Source organism: Anguilla rostrata, chromosome 5 (genome assembly GCF_018555375.3).
Source record: "Anguilla rostrata isolate EN2019 chromosome 5, ASM1855537v3, whole genome shotgun sequence".
In the NCBI taxonomy this organism is placed as follows: Eukaryota; Metazoa; Chordata; class Actinopteri; order Anguilliformes; family Anguillidae; genus Anguilla; species Anguilla rostrata.
Window position 1 is genome coordinate 7,432,084 of NC_057937.1, and position 15,753 is coordinate 7,447,836.

Genomic DNA, 15,753 nt, shown 5'->3' on the forward strand with positions numbered 1-15,753 from the left:
CCCATTTAACCCTCCTCGCAGACATGACACGGGGGGCTCTCAAGCGAACCCCCCCCCAACACTGACACGCCCCCCCCCCCACCCTAAAGTAACACATTATACATACTTTTTTAATAGAAGTTCTCATGTAGAGATGGCTCACATTCTCTCTCTGTCTGTTCAGTGCAATTGAGTGCAACACCACTCCCACTTTGCAGTGAGCCCAACTATGACGTCTGCATTGCTGTTCCGTACAGCGGGAGACAGTGAATCGCCGTTTAAACAAATAAAACGGCTATTCACGGTTATGAAGGCAGAATTGACCTTCGTTTATTCATTCATTTGACAAGCTTATTCATAAAATGTTGCTAGGATACCCTGGACTCTGAAACTGTCAGGTGCCTGGTGCCGTCCGGTGTTTGGTTATAAATTCCTGATCTGCGTGAAAGTCTCCATCGCCACTCGGCCTCCTGTGCAGATTACAGGATTAGGTCTTTTACCCAGCATGCAGTGCACATGTCATTGTTTCTCTGGTGGTCAGGTGCTGTGGCCACAAAAGTCCTCTCAGAAATGAGGTCAGCATTTGTAATTTGTCTCTGCATTTTAATTTAAGCTTCTTGTACAAAGTGAGCTTTTAAATTTTTGCCCGTTTTGTGTAATGGGTTTATCTGGCTTGAGGCAGGCTGTGCATCATATCTCAAATGTCATTTAGACTTTCCACCATTTGTTTTTCTCCAGAAATGTCTAAGACATGACTGAGACAACACCCGTCATCAGCTCAAAGCATGACGAGCTGATGAATCACTTGAATTTCAGCAAAAAAAAAATGTCATTGTTTCTCTGGCTCTGGATAGCTGTGAGCACTGCTGTAGATATTCAATCTTTTCATTTTTTATTCTTGTATCCTATAATATTCTATTATATTCTGTGGATTCTATAAAATGAGAATTTTAAAATGTTTTACAAACAATAGTTACATTGGCTAAGCCTACCTGGATTTATTTGGACTGGGAATATGACCTTCCAGTATCTGTTTGTTCTTCTCATGTGATATTTACATTTGTTTAATATGTGAATTTCAAACCTTTTGGAAAAGGATCATTGACATATACTATTATACTGTAATATAGGCTTGCATAAGGAAAACTGTACTCACAGGACAGACGTAAAGAATGTATCATTCTCTGGAGCAGTACAGTTGTACTACTGTGTCTTAGCTTTGCATAGAATTTCTTTAATTTACTATTGTTTGCCATTTGCTTGAAGTGAGAATAGTTTATTCAGTTTGCAAGCTACCTTGAGCTGAAATGATGGCTTGTCCAAAGGTGCTTTCATTCAAAGTCACATTCTGTGTGGTCTCCCCTGAAAGCCCACCAAACCTGTCTGATTTCTCATTTTGTAGCTGTATAAAATCAGGGCTTGGATATCAGTCTGGTACCCTTCCAGCACATTCCATGAGACTGAGGAAGACTGCTGTCAGCTCTTCCGGCTCCCCAAACACTACGGTGTCTTGGAGGAGGGGTGTCCTGGCTGGGGGAGGGGGAGTGTCCCTTTCCCCCGGTCAGGGGTACCAGGAGGTTTAAGGTCTTAAGTAGACCCCATGCTGGGGACAGGGTGACACAGAGGGGCTAGTTTACTGTCGAACCGAAGGACCACTTTAAGACGATTATCCATATGCTGGTGGGGCAGTGATCCAGCCTGAAATAGCCTCAGAGGATCAAAAAACAGCCCATCACTGCAGCCAGGAACCAGAGCTGATCCTTCATCTCTCCATCATTATATTCACCCTCCTGGTCTCTGTGTCTCCATCATTATATTCACCCTCCTGGTCTCTGTGTCCCCATCATTATATTCATCCTCCTGGTCTCTGTGTCCCCATCATTATATTCATCCTCCTGGTCTCTGTGTCCCCATCATTATATTCATCCTCCTGGTCTCTGTGTCCCCATCATTATATTCATCCTCCTGGTCTCTGTGTCCCCATCATTATATTCATCCTCCTGGTCTCTGTGTCCCCATCATTATATTCATCCTCCTGGTCTCTGTGTCCCCATCATTATATTCCCCCTCCTGGTCTCTGTGTCCCCATCATTATATTCCCCCTCCTGGTGTTGGTGTCCCGATCATTATACTCCCCTTCCTGGTCTCTGTGTCCCCATCATTATATTCCCCCTCCTGGTCTCTGTGTCCCAATCATTATATTCCCCCTCCTGGTCTCTGTGTCCCCATCATTATATTCCCCCTCCTGGTCTCTGTGACACCATCATTATATTCCACCTCTTGGTGTCTGTGTGTCCATCATTATATTCCCCATCCTGGTCTCTGTGACACCATCATTGTATTCCCCTCCTTGTCTCTGTGTCCCCATCATTATATTCCCCCTCCTGGTCTCTGTGACACCATCATTATATTCCCCCTCCTGGTTTCTGTGTCTCTGTCACTCTTGGGTTCATGCCTGGTGCTGCCAAATTTTCTTTTGTTTTTCCACTGTGAAGAGTCTGTGATAGTGTCTTTGTAAAAAGCGTGATACAAATAAAATTGAATTGATCTGAAGTGGACTAGGCAGGGAATAGGAGTCAGAGTCCAGTGCTTGGTTGGATGATGTTCTATAGCTGGGGTTTGATATATCGAACCAAGTGCTTTGCCTATGGGGTTATTTCAATAGCTGTTAATACTATAGTTACATTATAGTTAACATTGCAAGAATAATTATATTATTATTAATATTTTACTCTTTATTATTCTTTTTTTCCTGAAAGCTTTTTCACATTCCAATCACATATACATTTAAAATGGCATGGAATGCAAGAAAGCCTTTTGACACAATGACAGCGAACCCGAAAGATGTCTTGACAGGACAATGACAGCTCTCTGCAGCGTCTAGTTGCCGATTCACTCGATTTAAAAAAAAGACTCCACTGTTCTGAAACACAGGCTGTCGTTTTTTATCCTGTGATAACCTCTCAACTGCTTCAGGGGTAACATGGCCATGGCATGCTAATAGCTTGTCTTCAAAGAGTTCAGATGTGAGGATATTTTGAATGTGCGATTCGGTTTCACGCGTGTGGTGTCTTTTGTTGAGGATGTGATTTGGTTTAGCTCAAGAAAAAACCCTCCAATATTTGAATTAGAGTTTTGGCCATACAAAATAAGCGCTGGCATCGTAGCTATCCGAGAGAACATTTTGAATATTGTTCTGCGCACTTGTGACCCGGGGGCATACGCACTTCGTGACTCTGGTTTAAAAGCGGAGATTTTCACTTTGATGAAATATCATATATAACATTTGCATTGAAAATTCCGGAGCACTTTCCCTAGTGTCATGTATCAGTTCAAGGCTATCGGACAGAACACCTGCATATCGGATTTCTATTATTATTTCATACTTTTAGCCAAACTGGTTTCAGGTGTATGCTCTTCCATATTTACGTTCACATTTAAAACCCAGCTGACTTGGGAACAGAATAAATGGAGGTCTGTGGGGCCACTGGGCTTGTAATGGTCCTTCAATAGAGAGAGACTCATTTCTCTAGTGGGCTGCCAGTTCTATTTTACATGGGCATTCATGTACAGAATAAGAAAAGAGCACAGCACACTTAAGCTCTGCCGTTTTATTGCCAACATTTGACCTTGAAGTCTTCATCAGGGCAGAAGAAAACATGATGATGAAGACTAGAGTTCATGTTCAAGTACTTAAAATGTTGGTAATAACATTTCAGAGCTGAAATGTGCAGTGTCCTTGTCTTCTTTTATATAATCTCTGTGATCACCAGAACCTTATGACGTTAAAATTATGGAGTGCGTTTATTTTCCTTCCTTCCCCGACTTTTCACACAGATGTTGGTAACGTGCTAGACGTGCGCCATTTTCAGAAGCGATGAGCAGAACAGGAATGCATGCCTGCTCACGGATGGGTGTTTTTTGGAGCGCGCTCAGTGTGTTTCCACAGCGTGTTGACAGAGAGGCGAGGAGGCCAACGCTGGATTAGGCTGTTTGCATTCCGGTCCCAATGGGATCTGTGCGGAGACGACTGGATGGTTCTCTCTCAGGGGAGGCGCTGATTGGCTGAGGCAGGTGGCAGCACTTTTGTGGAAGAGGCGATTGGTCGAGGCAGGTGGGAGTAGTGCTTCTGTGGAAGAGCCGATTGGCTGAGGAAGGTGGAAGTGCTTCTGTGGAAGAGCTGGTTGGCTGAGGCAGACGGGAATGCTTCTGTGGAAGAGCTGATTGGCTGAGGCATGTGGCAGCAGTGTTGATCACGCTGTCGTGCTCTCTCAGAAGGCTGTTGATGCAGGAGAGCGTTGGTGGCAGGTGCGCTGTGTAAGCCCATTACCAGGCCGTAATCTCAGTGGCCGCATGTGACACGCTCGACACGCCAGCCCACCCTCACCTCCGTGACACACATACGCATGCAGTACTGACACACTGATATACTGACAGTACAGTACTGACGTACTGATACTGACATACTGATGGTACAGTACTGACCCACAGATGGTACAGTACTGACCCACTGGTACTGACAGTACAGTACTAATATACTGATACTGTCACACTGACAGTACAGTACGGACATACTGATACTGACAGACTGATAGTACAGTACTGACCCACTGGTACTGACAGTACAGTACTAATATACTGATACTGACACACTGACAGTGCAGTACTGATAGTGATATACTGACAATACAGTACTCGTACTGATAGTACAATACTAACACACCAATAGTGACATACTGACAGTACTGTACTGACATACTGACAATACAGTACTGATATGCTGACAGTATAGTACAGACATACTGATACTGACATACTGATAGTACAGTCTAAGTATGACTGTATTTTATGCAATATTATTGTCACCGACTTAATAATGCCAGACACTTTTCCTGACATCCTGACAGTTTTACAAGTATGTGGCACTTTTTTTAAACTAATACCCCAGTTCAGATTACAAGACATAACAGAGAAGATATTTTATTAAAAAAGAAATATGGGTATGAAGGTTATTTTTAATAAGTAGCATTGGAGTACTCTGTATGGTAGCAGTGGTTTGTAAGGCTGTTTATTCATACTTTGCTGCAGGCAATGCCAAAGCAGTGACATTTCACGTTTTTTATTACGTGAAATGTGAATTTTCTTCAAGGCAAAACTGTTCATAGTGACCTTGGTAGTGTCAGTCTGTCATGCAGTGTTTCATGACAAAATGCTGTGCTTGTTTTCCCCATGTCATTCCAGATCTCATCGTCAAAGTGGCCCTGCAAAGCATGGGAGAGCTCCAGACGGAATATAAGAAGGTATCTGTGCGTGCACGCGCGCGTGTGTGAGCGAGCGTGTGCACGCGTGTGCGAGAGAGTGTGTGCACGCATGCGTCTGACACAATATGCAGTGAATTTTCATAGCATTGCCAGAGGAGACGTGTGGTATGGAAACGTCTGTGGTGTCTCTGGCTGCTTTTTGCTGCTCAGATTATGCAGGTTGTGCGTCATTGTGTGGGATGAATGACTGCTTCATGTTAGCAATGAATTCCGCGATCTGCCCTGGAAGAGCTTATTTGTTCATTCAGTTACAGCAAAGATCTATTATTTGATTAAAGATGAATAAAATACGTTTTGATGTTACTCTTTTGTTAGAAGGATAGGAGGATATCTGCAATACATTAGGTCTATGACTGGCAGTTTAAAATGCTCAATATACCTGGTTTGTGTCGATTTTGAGTGTTTTGGTTTATTTGGTGCTGATTTAGAATCTTTGCGTGTGTTTTGTGTCAGTTTGAGTCCTGCTGTTTGTTTTGTGTCCGTTAGAGTCTTGCTGTTTGTTTTGAGTCGGTTTGAGTCTTGCTGTTTGATTTGAGTCAGCTGGAGTCTTTCTGTTTGTTTTGTGTCAGTTGGAGTCTGGCTGTTTGTTTTGTGTCCGTTAGAGTCTTGCTGTTTGTTTTGAGTCGGTTTGAGTCTTGCTGTTTGATTTGAGTCAGTTTGAGTCTTGCTGTTTGTTTTGTGTCAGTAGGAGTCATACTGTTTGTTTTGTGTCAGTTTGAGTCTTGCTGTTTGTTTTCAGTCAGCTGGAGTCTTTCTGTTTGTTTTGTGTCAGTTGGAGTCTGGCTGTTTGTTTTTTGTTGGTTGGAGTATTGCTGTTTGTTTTATTGGTATTGCCTTTGGATTCATCACTCTCACCGGTTGCTGTCACATTGTCTTCTGCATGCTGCTCTGTCTGTCTGCCTGCTGCCTGCTGCCTGCTGCCTGCTGCCTGTCTGCTTTGGCTACGCAGCCAGAGAACGTAGTTCTGTCACTTCAGGTAATGCACCCGCCCGCCCCCCCCACCCCCACCCCTATTCACACTACCCCACGCCTGCAACCTCTCTCTCGTAGGGTCTTTCTTAACCGTGGAATTATCACTGGATCCCAGTGTTACATACTGCATACCGCACTGCATTTAGGCCTGTAGTAGCTGGTGATGTAGTAATGTAATCAGGGTGTGCGTGCGTATGTGTGTGTGTGTGTGTGTGTGTGTGCGTGCGTATGTGTGTGTGTGTGTGTGTGATGGCTCTGCTCTCTCTGTTGCAGGCCATATATACTATGAGATTGGGTTTGTGGTGTGTGCGTGCATGTGTGTGTGCGTGCGTGCGTGTGTGTGTGTGTGAGTTCTGCTCTCTCTGTTGCAGGCCGTATACTATGAGATAGGGTTTGTGGTGTGTGCGTGCGTGTGTGTGTGTGTGTGCGTGCATGTGATGGTTCTGCTGTTTCTCTTGCAGGCCGTATACTATGAGATAGGGTTTGTGGTGTGTGCGTGTGTGTGTGTGTGTGTGTGTGCGCAGTGCGTGTTGTGTGTGTGTTGTGTGTTGATAGCTCTCCTCTCTCTGTGCAGGCCGTATACTTAATAGGTTTTGTGGTTGTGTGTTGTGTGTGTGGTGTGTATGATCGGGTGTGTGTGGTGTGTGTGTGTGTGTGTGTGTGTGTGTGTGTGGTGTGTGTGTGTGATAGCTCTGCTCTCTCTGTTGCAGGCCGTATACTATGAGATTGGGTTTGTGGTGTGTGCGTGCATGTGTGTGTGCGTGCGTGCGTGTGTGTGTGTGTGTGTGAGTTCTGCTCTCTCTGTTGCAGGCCGTATACTATGAGATAGGGTTTGTGGTGTGTGCGTGCGTGTGTGTGTGTGTGTGTGCGTGCATGTGATGGTTCTGCTGTTTCTCTTGCAGGCCGTATACTATGAGATAGGGTTTGTGGTGTGTGCGTGCGTGGGGGTGCTGTTTGTGCTGCTGACGCCGCTGGTGGGGCTGTGCTTCTGCATGTGCCGCTGCTGCGAGAACTGCGGCGGGGAGATGCACCAGCGCCAGCGCAAGAACGCGGACTGCCAGAGGGGCTTCTTCACCACCGTCCTCATCGCCACCTCCGTCATCATCACGTGAGTGAGCAGTCACCCCCACCGGCAAAGCAACGTGCCAGAGGGATTCTCAGCAGTTAACTTATTTACATGCTACAGCCTGCCCAGTATGCAGCCCTGCGAGAAAAGCTATCATTTAAGCACATGCACAGGCTGTGCAGGTGAACTGCGCTGAGATCCGATCTACCCACCAGTGTGGAACTGGACTGTGTACCACAAACACCCTGAGCAGCACTTTCATGTGAAGAGACAGAGGCTGAAGTAAAAGAGCACATATCTGTCTAATGAAATGTAGCTGTATTATGAGGGAAACATGGGATGGCACAGTCAGCCAGCGTTAGCGAGAAACTAGCAACCGCGCGGCAAATCCCTGATATGCTTCACCCCACCCCCCACCTCCACCCCTGCTCCTCTGCCATTGGCCAGGCTGGGGTGAGGGGTGGCGGCTAAAGTTGATTAGGGTAATTCCCCGTGTGTGGGGGGGACCATGATTAAAATAGCAACAAGGTCAAAGGTCAGCTGGCCTTCGTGCGGTCAGGGTGAACTTTGTAGGGCCTTTCTCTGCATGGTTCTCACAGGACAGCCGTACAGTAGGTGTCTTTTTTATAGGTTCAGTAAATCTCGAAAGAAAATCTGCATCTGCTGAATGTTATCTGCTCATCCCAAAAAATTCATTCAAAAATAATTATTACTTCTACATCAACAGCAGTTGCTTTTTTGCTTGAGATCAGTCATGAAAATTAATTTCTGGCAACATAAATCAGTGCTGTAAGGTTATGATCAGCCTGGTCATGTTCATAATACCATCATTTTATGAGCAGCCTGGTCTGGCTTGTAATACTGTACAGTTATGAGCAACCTGGTCTGGCTCATATTGCTGTAAGGTTATGAGCAGCCTGGTCTGGCTCATATTGCTGTAAGGTTATGAGCAGCCTGGTCTGGCTCATATTGCTGTAAGGTTATGAGCAGCCTGGTCTGGCTCATAGTGCTGTAAGGTTATGAGCAGCCTGGTCTGGCTCATAGTGCTGTAAGGTAATGAGCAGCCTGGTCAGGCTCACAGTACTGTAAGTCTGTAGCCTTGCCAAGCAAATCCCTCTCACCTCTTAGTAAGATGGCAGACGGTCATCAGCGTGGTGTCTTCCTCTTTCAGAGCTGGCGTGCTGTGCGCTTACGCTGCCAACCAGAACCTCACCAACCAGCTGAAGGGCACCAGGAGGCTGGTCAACGCCAACATTAAGGACCTCAAGTCCTTCGCCAACGAGACCCCCGCGGTAAGCAGCGTGGCTTTGTGATTGGCCATCCAGACGTATGAATTACGCCCGCCGCGTGTGTGAAAGGGGTAGAGATATAGCACAGTCCATGAAAAGAACAACAGGAAATCCTTTCAGACAAACTGCGACCGTAACATTTTTGTGTGTGTGTATGTGCGTGCGTGTGTGTGTGTACATATATGTATGCGTATGCGTACGTGAATGTTTGTGTGTGTAAATGTGTTAAGACAGCTCTGTCCTAGCCTAAACATACTGCAATGACTGTAAGGATGCCTCTGTCCTTAAGCTATTACATCTGCCACTAAACCCATGTCTTTTGGCTGATGACAATCTGTTTGTATTTCAGCAAATCGACTACCTTACTGCTCAGTACAACACCGCCAAGAACAAAGTCCTGTACGACCTGGACAGTAAGTGCAGCAGGAGCAGTGCATCATGGTTCCTATGGGACATGCACATAATGGTGCCATTCTGAAATATCTGTGATTATGTGTGTGTGCAGCACAGCAGGTATAGAATGGAGGTCTGATTTATTGTAGGCATGCTAATGCCATGGAGACTGCAAATGCTACATGCTAATGCTATAGACAGTATAGATGCTTCATGCTAATGCTATAGAGACATGAAATGCTACATGCTAATGCTATGGAGACTGCGGACAAATATATTTCTAAATATATATATATATTTCTACTAAGATGCAGTCTAGATTTTATCATGTACTTTATAATCAATCATATGAGTCCTGTTCATCACATTCATTCCCAGGCTTGCATTTGTCCTTTCAGATATTCACCAGCTGCTGGGAGTTAAAATTCAGGCTCAGCTTGGAAAAGAAGTTCTTCCTGCTCTCGATGCAGCCCTGAGCATGGCTTCAGGTATGGTATGGCCTCAGTACAGTGTGACCTCAGTACTGTGACCTCAGCACTGTGTGACCTCAGTACTGTGACCTCAGCAAGGTGTGACCTCAGTACTGTGACCTCAGCACAATGTGACCTCAGTACTGTGATCTCAGCACAGTGTGACCTCATTACAATGTGACCTCAGTACTGTGACCTCAGAATGGTGTGACCTCAGTATTGGAAAGTCAGTACAGTGTGACCTCAGTGAAGTGTGACCTCAGCACAATGTGTTCTCGGAATGTTGTGACCTCAGTTCTGTGTGTGAGCCACACAAAGCTTTTCTCAGAATGTAGCGTATTGTTATAGCACTCAACCAGATTAATTGAACGTTTGCTCGTCTTTGATTGGCTCTGTTGTTAAAAACATGAAATCCTACAGAGACTTGACCAGTATCTGGGGACTCATTCTAGAGATTTCTGTTCAGTTAATGACAGAATCCAGATAAACAGGGCTTTGGTGCCAAACGTCTACATGATGCATTTCTTATAATTATTCTCAGGGGCTTGTTTATATGTACAACCCAATTTGTACGACACAGCTGTATATCTGTGAACTGTTGTTGCATAATTAGCCACTGGGGGGAGTTTTGAGTTTACGATTTTGGAGGTTCCTGCAACATTTGTGTTCTGGTAAGTCTAGTTATCATTAGACAAGCAGGGTCTTTTAGCATCTTGCATTTTGTCTTGCATGCATTTCATGCTTAATAAAAAATATATATATTCTCATATTTCTATTGATTTTCCTTGACAGAATAATGTAGTTCAATTGTATTGTTCTGTTTTGTTTAGTAAATGTATTAATTAAATCCTGTCTGATTCTCCATAATTAGATTCACATTATTTACCTGCTCTCTTTATTTCTTATATGAGATTCTAAAGCTGTTTATTTCTCGGTATATTAGCCTTTGTACAAAGAACATGCCCATATTACCTATTAGTATTAATATTACATAACTGAGCTTGCTCTTCATTCTCATACTTTTGTTTTTTTTTCTTCTCAAAGTTAAAGTGGAGATGGCAATCAAAGGTAAGGAGCACTCTTCCCCCCAGTACATTGCTCTCACTCCTGTTTGGTTGCATGTGGACTGGTCAAAACCCATCATGGTGCTTCAAGATCTCAGTCTCCTGAGGTTCTGGACAAGGCTGGTGGAACTGGTGTGTAGAACAGAACATATCACAACAGGGAACACTGTGATTGGAGAGTCTCTCTTTCTGTCTGTTTGGTTATAGTGAAGGTGAAGGGCTCTAGATAATGGACACCATGCTGTTTAATTCTGCTTTGTGTTACGTTATGTTGAACTGCGGTGGTAGCTGAACTGGGATTCAAAGCCCACTGTGTTTTTATTTTTTTTTAAAACACTTTCTGTCCCCTTCTGTCTCCTTTATACTTCAGGAGAACTGAGCTGATTAAATAAACACGTTGATCTCTTTCTTCTGGTGCTACCCACCTCCTGTCTTCAGGAGGTTTCAGCCAATTACTGTGGGCAACACTGAGAGTCTTATCTGCCGTTGGGTCCCAGTATAGCTCTCAGGCTAATTCCATATGCATACTCTTACTCATGTGTTCAAGCAGCAGGTTTGTTTTTTTTTGTCAGCCTAAAACAGAGCAGTTGTAAATACTCTAGATGAAGTGTCCTTAGAGCACTGTGTGTGTAGTGAGTGATTTTGGAAGGAAAGTGATTTGATGAAGTGAACAGAAGGGGTTCTGCCTGGCTGAGTCATGGTGGGTTTTGGCCAGAACTGTCCACCTTTGGTGTGTGTGTATGTATGAGTGTGTGTGTGCTGTGTGTGTGTGTGTGTGTGTGTGTGTGTGAGGGCCTTTGACGCTGATGTGCTCTGTTGCTGTGAGCAGCGATGCGGGAGACTAAGGAGGCTCTGGAGAACGTGAGCGCTGCTCTGGACACCCTGCAGGGCGGCAGCACTGAGCTGCAGACCCTCCTGAGCAACGTCAGGTCCAGCCTGGGCAACACGCTCAACGACCCGGCCTGCTCCAACGGCGCCGTGTCCCACACCTGCAACACCATCCGCGGCACGCTCAGCCAGCTGGGCATCAACGCCGACTTCACTGGGGTGCGTGTCTTCCCTTAAACCCCCGCCCCCCAAACCTCAGTTTCGCCGGTCTGTTTAACAATGCTGTGATTAAAGCCCTCCACCCCGCCCAAACCTCAGTTGGGCCGGTTTGTTTAACAGTTCTGTGATTAAAGTTCTCCCACCCAGTCTGGCTGTTCTGTGTAACAGTGCTGTTATTAAAGCCCCCTCCCCCCCACCCCCCTCCTGATTGGCTGGTCTCTTTAACTGTGCTGTTATTAAAGCTCCCCCCTGTTAGGCTGGTGTGTTTAACAGGACCTTTATTAACGTTCTCTTGTGCTTCTCAGTTGCCTGAAGTGGGTCAGCAGCTGGAGAATGTGAACAATGTTCTAAAGACTGACCTCAGCAACATCGTTCAAAAGGTGACCAAGGACGCCATCGTCACACACACACACACACACACTCCTGATGGGATGCCCTGTGTCTTCATCTGCTATTCTCTGCTTGCTACCTTGGAAACCAGCTAGTAAACTGCACCAGATTACCTACGTATTTAAAAGAATTGAGTACTTTTGTGTCAGACATATATAGTCAAATACATACTCATGTTACTGAGAGTGTGTGTGCTTGTCTGAGTGTGTGTGTGTGTGTGCGTGTGTGCGTAATTGAGTGTGAGGGCATATTTTCACAGTGGAGCTCACTCTTTGTCCTGTGTTGTATGATTCCAGGGGTATTCCTCGTTTAACAACACTCCCAGCATGGTAAAAGAACAGACCAGGGGTGTGGTTCTAGGTGAGAGAAAATGCCATAATTGTCATTTAAAATATCTTTCGTTCTTGCAAAATATCTGCTACACATTTCACTGTCCAAGCAAATTTGACTGTTTGTTTGATTGGTTTATTTTTTTATTCATAACCATTCATCTCACCTGCTTTCTTGGGGGCTGACCAGCAAACTAAAAGGGGCAGACCAGCAAACCTCTGCCTGACATGCTATGCTAAAAACTTTTTATCCTTCACAATTTCCACAAATGTTTCCTCCCTTGACAATGTTTTACTTTCTGATCTTCAAGGTGGTGAGAGCCTGAGTAAAACGGTTTCTTACATGGATGCCAGTCATTATCTCTCTTTCAGCATCCAAATGAGAACTGAAATGCTTTGTCGTGTTTGGAGTTAATCGCTCAATGTGTTCCTTCTGTTTTTCTGCTACTGCTGTCTGTGTCTTTCACAGCCTTGCCTCGTAAGTGACGTCAAATTATGTAGTTTGACAGCCTGTGGCTGTGTGTGTGCGTGTGTGCATGTGCGTGTGTGTGTGTGTGTGTGTGTGTGTGTGCTAGCCCCTGGCTCTGTGTGTGTGTGATAGCCTGTGGCTCTGTGCGTGTGTGTGCATGTGTGTGTGTCTGTGCAGAGCTGTTCCTGTGTGTTGTGTATATAGTCATACAATGTTGTCCTACTCATAGAATTGAACACAGATCCCAGCTCCCTGCTGTCACCTCTAGCTCAGTCACACCCCAACATTGTTCTCGTTCTGCTGAATGTATACACCCCTCTCCCACACAGGGGTCAAAGGCGTGCTCGACACCATCGGGGGAAACATCACCGCCTTCGCCAAAATGTTCGCCATCCAGGACTCCCTGGCCAACTTCACCCTTTTCCTTACAGAGAAGCAGATGATGATGGAGGCCTTCTACCCACAGATCGACCAGATGGACTTTTACAGGTGCCCACCCCCCATACCACCATGCACTCATCAACCACAACTGTCCCGGGATCTCAATCTCAGTTCTGTGACATGAAAATGCAGCTCTTCCCTGGCTAAATCTGCACTGTGTTTCTACAGCAGTGTGGTTGTAGTAGTTTCTGTAAAGCACACCCTTTCCATGTGGCTTTTCAGTCATAAGAAGAGATGAGACCACTCTGAGAGATGGATGTTGACAGAGAGCAGACTAAGGGCATTCTGGTGGTACCATTAAAAGAAGCAGTCGCCTTTCTTCAAAAAGCTTCAGGATATTCCCTGTTCAGTCACGTCTGCAAATGTGTTTTTTCACGTTGGTGCTGAGAGTTGGCTCTCTGGTTCCCCCTGCAGGTGGGTCGGCTGTGTGGTGGTATGCTGTATGGTGGTGCTCATCCTTGCGTTCAACTTCCTGGGTATACTGTGCGGAAGCTGCGGTTACGACAAACACGCCACCCCCACCACCCGCGGCTGCCTGTCCAACACCGGCGGCATCCTCCTCATGGCGTGAGTGCCCTCAGCTCTCTGCCTGAACGCCGAAACACCCTGTCAATCACCAAAATGCCCTGCCAAAACATCAAAAACACATTTCTGAGTGTGTGGGATGTGACCCAACACTCTTCCTCGGAGGGTGTGGGATGTGATCTAACAACCTTCTTCTTGAGTGTGTGAGATGTGATCTAACACCCTTCCTATGTGTGTGTAATATGTGACCTAACATTATTTCTCTCTGAGTGTGTGGGATGTGACCTAACACCCTTCCTTTGAGTGTGTTGGATGTGATCTAGCACCTTCCTCTAAGTGTGTGGAATGTGACCTAACATTATTCCTCTCTGAGTGTGTGGGATGTGATCTAACACCCTTCCTCCTTTGCTGTCGGGATCAGTGGAGTTGGCTTCAGCTTCATCTTCTCCTGGGTGCTGATGGCCTTGGTCACTACCACCTTCGTCGTCGGGGGCAACGTGGAGAAGCTAGTCTGTGAGCCTTATGAGACCAGACAGCTTTTCAAGGCAAGTCGAGAGATAGGGGCCTAGTATTCACACTGTTACACAGAGCAGGGAATTACCCGGAGCAGGGCGTTACACAGAGCAGGGCGTTATACGGAGCAGAGTGTTACACGGAGCAGGGCGTTACACAGAGCAGGGCGTCACACGGACTAGGGCGTTACACAGAGCACGGTGTTACACACGACAGGGTGGTACACAGCACAGAGCAGGGCGTTATACGGAGCAGAGCGTTACACGGAGCAGAGCGTTACACGGAGCAGGGCGTTACAAGGAGCAGGGCGTTACACGGAGCAGGGCGTTACACGGAGCAGGGCGTTACACGGACTAGGGCGTTACACAGAGCACGGTGTTACACACGACAGGGTGGTACACAGCACAGAGCAGGGCGTTATACGGAGCAGAGCGTTACACGGAGCAGAGCGTTACACGGAGCAGGGCGTTACAAGGAGCAGAGTGTTACACGGAGCAGGGCGTTACACGGAGCAGAGCGTTACACAGAGCAGGGTGTCACACGGACTAGGGCGTTACACAGAGCACGGTGTTACACACGACAGGGTGGTACACAGCACAGAGCAGGGCGTTATACGGAGCAGAGTGTTACACGGAGCAGAGCGTTACACAGAGCAGGCCGTCACGCAAAACAGAGGAGCTGCACATCCACACTGCTGCCTTTAACACAAACCACGGCCTGTTCCCCAGTCTTGTGTGCTTTTTTTGCTCATTTCTGTCTGGATATTACCCCACAGTCTTCATTCATTCATGCATTCATTCAGTTTCTCTGGAGAACACTGCTCTGGATTTGTGTTCATTACCAGTGAGTATGACTCCCACCAGTAATAGGCACCCCTCCTCAAGAGCAGCATTGTTCTCTTGTACTTCAGCGATTTCACTGTTGCTATCATTCATGCCAACCGATGTTTTTCAAGGGAAACAGATTTGTAAAAAGTTATAAATTAGCCTGTAACAGAAGCCGTCCCATTCAACGCAATGAAAAACTGCATTTAAACTGAGAAACTTAAGGAGGGAGTTTTCGTTAAGAATCCACGCCACAGAGACTGCAGTGAAACACAGCCGACAAAAACTGTTTTATTGAAACGCTCGATAAAGTCCAATTGCTGAACAGGACACATTTGATGCTCGATGAAGTACGATTGCAGACCGGGACACATTCGATTCTTTTTGGGGTGTTAGGAAACGCATTTCAAGAGGATTTTTTTCGATCTTGTCTCATTGCCATAATCTTTGCTCGCTGTTGATGTTGGCATCCCGTAAATACTTATATAACGCTCTACACAGGGGCGGCTGTTGTTACTGTGGACTGGTGGAACACGTGCACATAAGTGTGCTCTGCACATTCACACTATGGACCGTGCACTCTAAACACTTAACGAATAGAACAGTTTTTGTATTATAAATGATGATGATGTTGATACTGTTTCCTTGTGCTCCTGACCAG

At 45.8% G+C, this 15,753-nt stretch overlaps 1 protein-coding gene across 7 annotated transcripts in view; it reads left to right on the forward strand.

Annotated features, from left to right (window-relative positions):
- LOC135254567 (prominin-1-A-like) overlaps positions 1–15,753 on the forward strand; it is a 29,555-nt gene that overhangs the window by 2,061 nt on the left and 11,741 nt on the right. For 5 of the 7 annotated variants that reach the window (XM_064334842.1, XM_064334837.1, XM_064334839.1 and 2 more), the window contains exons 2-14: positions 5,221–5,279; positions 6,250–6,276; positions 7,175–7,380; positions 8,510–8,630; positions 8,977–9,040; positions 9,419–9,508; positions 10,535–10,558; positions 11,384–11,601; positions 11,907–11,981; positions 12,288–12,351; positions 13,119–13,278; positions 13,645–13,797; positions 14,177–14,300. In XM_064334842.1, coding sequence (XP_064190912.1) covers positions 5,221–5,279; positions 6,250–6,276; positions 7,175–7,380; positions 8,510–8,630; positions 8,977–9,040; positions 9,419–9,508; positions 10,535–10,558; positions 11,384–11,601; positions 11,907–11,981; positions 12,288–12,351; positions 13,119–13,278; positions 13,645–13,797; positions 14,177–14,300 — 1,385 coding nt within the window. The remainder of the gene's footprint in view (positions 1–5,220; positions 5,280–6,249; positions 6,277–7,174; positions 7,381–8,509; positions 8,631–8,976; positions 9,041–9,418; positions 9,509–10,534; positions 10,559–11,383; positions 11,602–11,906; positions 11,982–12,287; positions 12,352–13,118; positions 13,279–13,644; positions 13,798–14,176; positions 14,301–15,753) is intronic. The other 2 variants (XM_064334841.1, XM_064334844.1) reach the window with 1 other exon arrangement.